This window comes from Camellia sinensis, chromosome 6, assembly GCF_055761805.1.
Source record: "Camellia sinensis isolate YWXY chromosome 6, ASM5576180v1, whole genome shotgun sequence".
Classification (NCBI taxonomy): Eukaryota; Viridiplantae; Streptophyta; class Magnoliopsida; order Ericales; family Theaceae; genus Camellia; species Camellia sinensis.
The window spans coordinates 97,851,562-97,856,327 of record NC_138966.1 but is presented as its reverse complement, the minus strand read 5'-3'; the positions used below and the strand labels follow the sequence as shown (position 1 = coordinate 97,856,327).

General features: G+C 35.5%; 1 protein-coding gene across 1 annotated transcript; it reads left to right on the top strand.

The window, feature by feature from the left end:
- Positions 1-1,930: 1,930 nt before the first annotated feature.
- On the top strand, positions 1,931-4,168 carry LOC145793433 (uncharacterized). The gene has a single exon (XM_082876259.1). The coding sequence runs from the start codon at positions 1,931-1,933 to the stop codon at positions 4,166-4,168; it is 2,238 nt and encodes a 745-aa protein (XP_082732385.1).
- The last annotated feature ends 598 nt before the right edge of the window (positions 4,169-4,766 follow it).

Below are 4,766 nucleotides of genomic sequence, written 5' to 3'. Positions count from 1 at the left end.
ATATTTTCCCGCTAATATTTTGGAAGGGTGCCAAAATTTTGAGACTTTTGGTGACGAAAAAATTTGTCACCAATTATAAAATTATTAATGACAAATATATTTTTGTTACCAATAATTTTTAATATTTTAATATCATTTAGTGACAAAACGATTTTTGTGGTCAATATTTTTATCTTTGATGAGGAAATAATTTTGTCACCAATAAAGAATTTAGTCACTAAATATTTTAGAGGGAAATAAAAATGTTTTGGCGCCTCAAACACACCCAATAATTTATCGGTTCAGACCTATTTCTCACTCACACACACACACACACAGAGACGACGCCGCTGCTCATTCTCCTCATCGATTCAGGCACAGATTCAGCGCCGATCAGCTCACTCTCCTCACCGCCGTCACCCTCTCCTCACCGCCGCTGATCTGTTATCTTCTCGTCGCCTCACCGCCCCTCGCTGCTGTGCCGATCTAGCGTCTCCTTCCCTTGCCGATCTCATCTCCTCTTCTCACCGCCGGTGATCTGTTAGTCTCTCTCTCTCTCGTTGCTCTTTTCTCTTGATGCTCCCTGTTTTTATCTTTTCTTTTGCTACTCTGTCTTCTGTATACATGATATTGTTATAGATATAATATATATATATATATATATCCTGCTCTATTTTATTTATAATTAGATTCTGAATATAATTAGATTCTGAATATGAACCTTATAATTTGATTAAGATATGAACCTTGTAATTTGATTAAGATACTGTGAAAGTAAATTAAAGTATTGTTTCTGGAGGGGAAAGATTTAGGTTTAATTTCTCCATCCTAATTCTTTCTTTAGTTACTTTTTTGTATACTTTCTGATTGTAATTCGAATCGGAGTTTTGGTAATGACTGAACATTTAAGATTTGTATGATTATGAACCACATGAGAAGAAAAAGACCTTTGCTGTTCAAGTAGTTATTTGAATTGCATGACATATGATGCATTCCATTTACCCCAATATTGAAGTTATTGACACAGTCATGATTTTCTTTTTTATTATAAATTGGGATGTAAGATTTTGAGATTAAGTAATTATCTTTTTAGTAATAAAATTCAGAGAAATATATAAAATATTATTCTTGTTTTCTTTGTGTTTTTCGTTCATTTCATACGCATCTCTACATCAGTTATAGAGTGCCTAATTTGTCATGAAATGCATTTGAAACTTAGGGATATAAGAGGCTAAGTGGAAAATAGTACAAGCTTGGATCATATAATCCCAAGGAGATGGATGGACGCCAATATATATACTATACATCATGTGCCATTATATATATATTTTTTTAATGATTTGTTGAATATAACTTAATAGTTGAATATAACTCAATGTATATATAATATACATCATGTGTCATTATTATTTTTTTTTAATGATTTATTGAATATAACTCAATAGTTGAATGTAACTCAATGTATATACACAGATTCAAGTGCTATTATTTTTTTTTTAATGATTTGTTGAATATAACTCAATAGTTGAATATAACTCAATGTATACACACAGATTCATGTGCCATTATTTTTTTTTTAATGATTTGTTGAATATAACTCAATAGTTAAATATAACTCAATGTATACACACAGATTCATGTGCCATTATTTTTTATTTTTAATGATTTGTTGAATATAACTCAATGTATAATATACATCATGTGCGATTAATTTTTTTTTTAACGATTTGTTGTTCATGGTGGTGTTAGAATGTTAAAATCAATAATGACCATTTTTGTTAGTTTTTATTCCTTACTTGCATATAACATTAGAACTTGTATAAGAATCTTCATTAAAGATCTGGACATATATTTGGTGAAGTTGTTATTGAATTTTTCAATTTAATTAGTTCATAAATACACAAGTCTACATTATACTATATTGTTCCTAATCTTTCATTTGTGATCAGACATGGATAAAAGTTGGATTGCCCTAGGTAGGACGGCTAATGGAAGGATGAGTAAACCATATAATGATGGGGTCAAGTTATTTCTTCAATTTGCAATGGGGGTTTTAGACCATAATGGTAATCTGTTGTGCCCATGTATGAAGTGTGTGAATGTTTGTAGACAAAATCTTCAAAATGTGGAAATTCATTTGCTCCAATATGGGATTATGCAAACTTACACTGTATGGCACCAGCACGGGGAACCCCGTGTTTCAAACGAGGCTTACCATGATGATGAGATGCGACTTGATGGTGATGAAATTGTAGGTGGTATTGACGCCTTAGTAGAAGATCGAATAAGAGGGGAATCGACTGATACAACCCAAGGGGAGGAAGTGAGAACTTTTGATCAATTGTTGACTGATGTCAAGCGTGAGCTGTTCCCAAATTGTACAAATTATACTTTGTTAAAGTTTGTGATTGAGGTGCTTAATATGAAGGTAACAAATCATTGGAGCAATAAGTCAGTTGATATGATGCTAGAGTTTTTAAGTAGACTTTTACCGAAAGAAAATTTGGTTCCAAAGTCAACTTATGAAGCTAAGAAAATACTACGTGACTTGGGCTTGTCATATGAGCTCATTCATGCTTGCATAAATGATTGTGTATTATTTTGGAAGGAGAATGCAACACTAGATAAATGTCCGACTTGTAAGACATCTAGATACAAGATCAATCGTGGAAGGGGTAAGAAGATCCCTCATAAAGTATTGCGGTACTTCCCTTTGACACCAAGGTTGAAAAGATTGTACATGTCAAGGAAGAGTGCTGAGGACATGAGATGGTACAAAGACAAACGAGTGGACGACGAGATATTGAGGCATCTTGCTGACAGTGATGAGTGGAAGGAATTTGATGCACAACATCCCGAGTTTGCCTTGGAGCCTCGAAATGTAAGGCTAGGGTTGGCCGTTGATGGGTTTAACCCTTTTGGGAACATGAACAACTCTTATAGTTTGTGGCCCGTCATACTCATTCCATACAACTTGCCACCTTGGTTGGTTATGAAGGATCCATTTTCTTTGATGTCATTACTTATTCCTAGAGAATCGCAACCAGGGATTGATATTGACGTCTACATGGGACCATTGGTAGATGAGTTGAATGATTTATGGACAAATGGTGCATTGACTTACGACGCCTCCACCAATGAGACTTTTCGAATGCATGCAGCTTTGTTGTGGACAATACATGATTGGCCTGCATTTGGTGACATATCTGGGTGGAGAACAAAGGGTCATTATTCTTGTTACACTTGCAATGATGAACCGTATTTTCAATCTCTGAGAAGTAAGACGGGGTACACTAACCATCGATGTTACTTGCCTGAGAACCACCCAGAAAGGCGAAAGAGTAGGGCTTACATTGGTAAGATTGAGAAACGGAAGAGATCTTTGGAGTTGCCGGCGGAAAAGATACAAGACCAGTTGGACAACGTGACAGATGTCATATATGGAAAGCATCCAAGTAATAGAAAAAGGCCCCGTCAAGCACCTAATTGGACAAAGGTAAGCATCTTGTATGAGTTACCCTATTGGAAGAAGCGAAAACTTCGACACAATATTGATGTCATGCATGTGGAGAAAAATTTTAGTGAAAATGTTTTCGGAACTATGTTAGGCATTGATGGAAAGAACAAGGACACAGAGAAAGCACGATTAGACTTGGAAGATATGGATATAAGGAAAGAGCTATGGCTAACACAACGACCCGATGGATCATATGTCAAGCCTCGAGCAATCTTTTCATTGACACCTGCAGAGAGGGAGGGTTTCTTTGAATTTTTAAAAACTGTCAAGTATCCAGATGGGTATGCGGCAAACATATCCAAATCAGTGAATGCAAGAAATGGTAGACTAACAGGCCTAAAAAGCCACGACTGCCATGTACGAATACAAAGAATTCTTCCCATTGGAATGCGTGGTTACGTGGATAAAGAAATTAGCACAACACTTTTTGAGTTAGGCAATTTCTTCCAAGACTTATGCTCTAGGACACTAAGGCGGAGCGAACTAGAGAAATTAGAGGAACGTATAATACACATTTTATGCAAGCTTGAAAAGATCTTTCCTCCAGCCTTCTTCGATGTGATGATCCACTTGGCTATTCATTTGCCTCGTGAGGCTATTCTTGGAGGACCCGTACAATATCGATGGATGTACCCAATTGAAAGGTATTTTTACACTTATACTTGTAAATGAGATTTACGTAAGTGTGTCACATATGTAATTATACTCCTAATTCGTTCTCTCTTGAAGGTTTATGGGAGCATTAAAAAAATATGTGACCAACCGAGCTCGACCAGAAGGTTCAATTGCCGAGGCTTACATTGTCAAAGAGTGCATTACTTTTTGTTCAATGTATGTTGATGGGATTGAAACCGTGCATAATCGACCAGAACGGAATGAAGATCGCGGTGAACGTCAACAAGGGTTAACAGTATTCACAGAAACTGCACGTCCAATTGGTCTAATCACACGAGATGCTGAAATGTCTCAAGAAATTCGTGATATTGCTCATTGGTTTGTGTTGTACAATAGCCCGGAGATTGAAAAGTATTTGGAGTATGTGTTTCATTGAATTATGTTTATGCTTAGCTTTTTTATTTGTCGAACTACGTAGTAATCACTTTTTTTTTTTTTTTTGAGTAGGGAACACAAAAATCTATTACAAACTCAAGCTAGACATGACATAACCCACATACAACGACAAGAATTTCCCAAGTGGTTCAAAGAGAGGGTAAAATATTTATAATTCTTCAACATTTACAACTTCAACAAAATTAAATTTTTATAAAAT

Excerpts from the sequence above, each read along its gene's own strand:
- LOC145793433 (XM_082876259.1), top strand. The coding sequence starts at position 1,931 with ATGGATAAAAGTTGGATTGCCCTAGGTAGGACGGCTAATGGAAGGATG.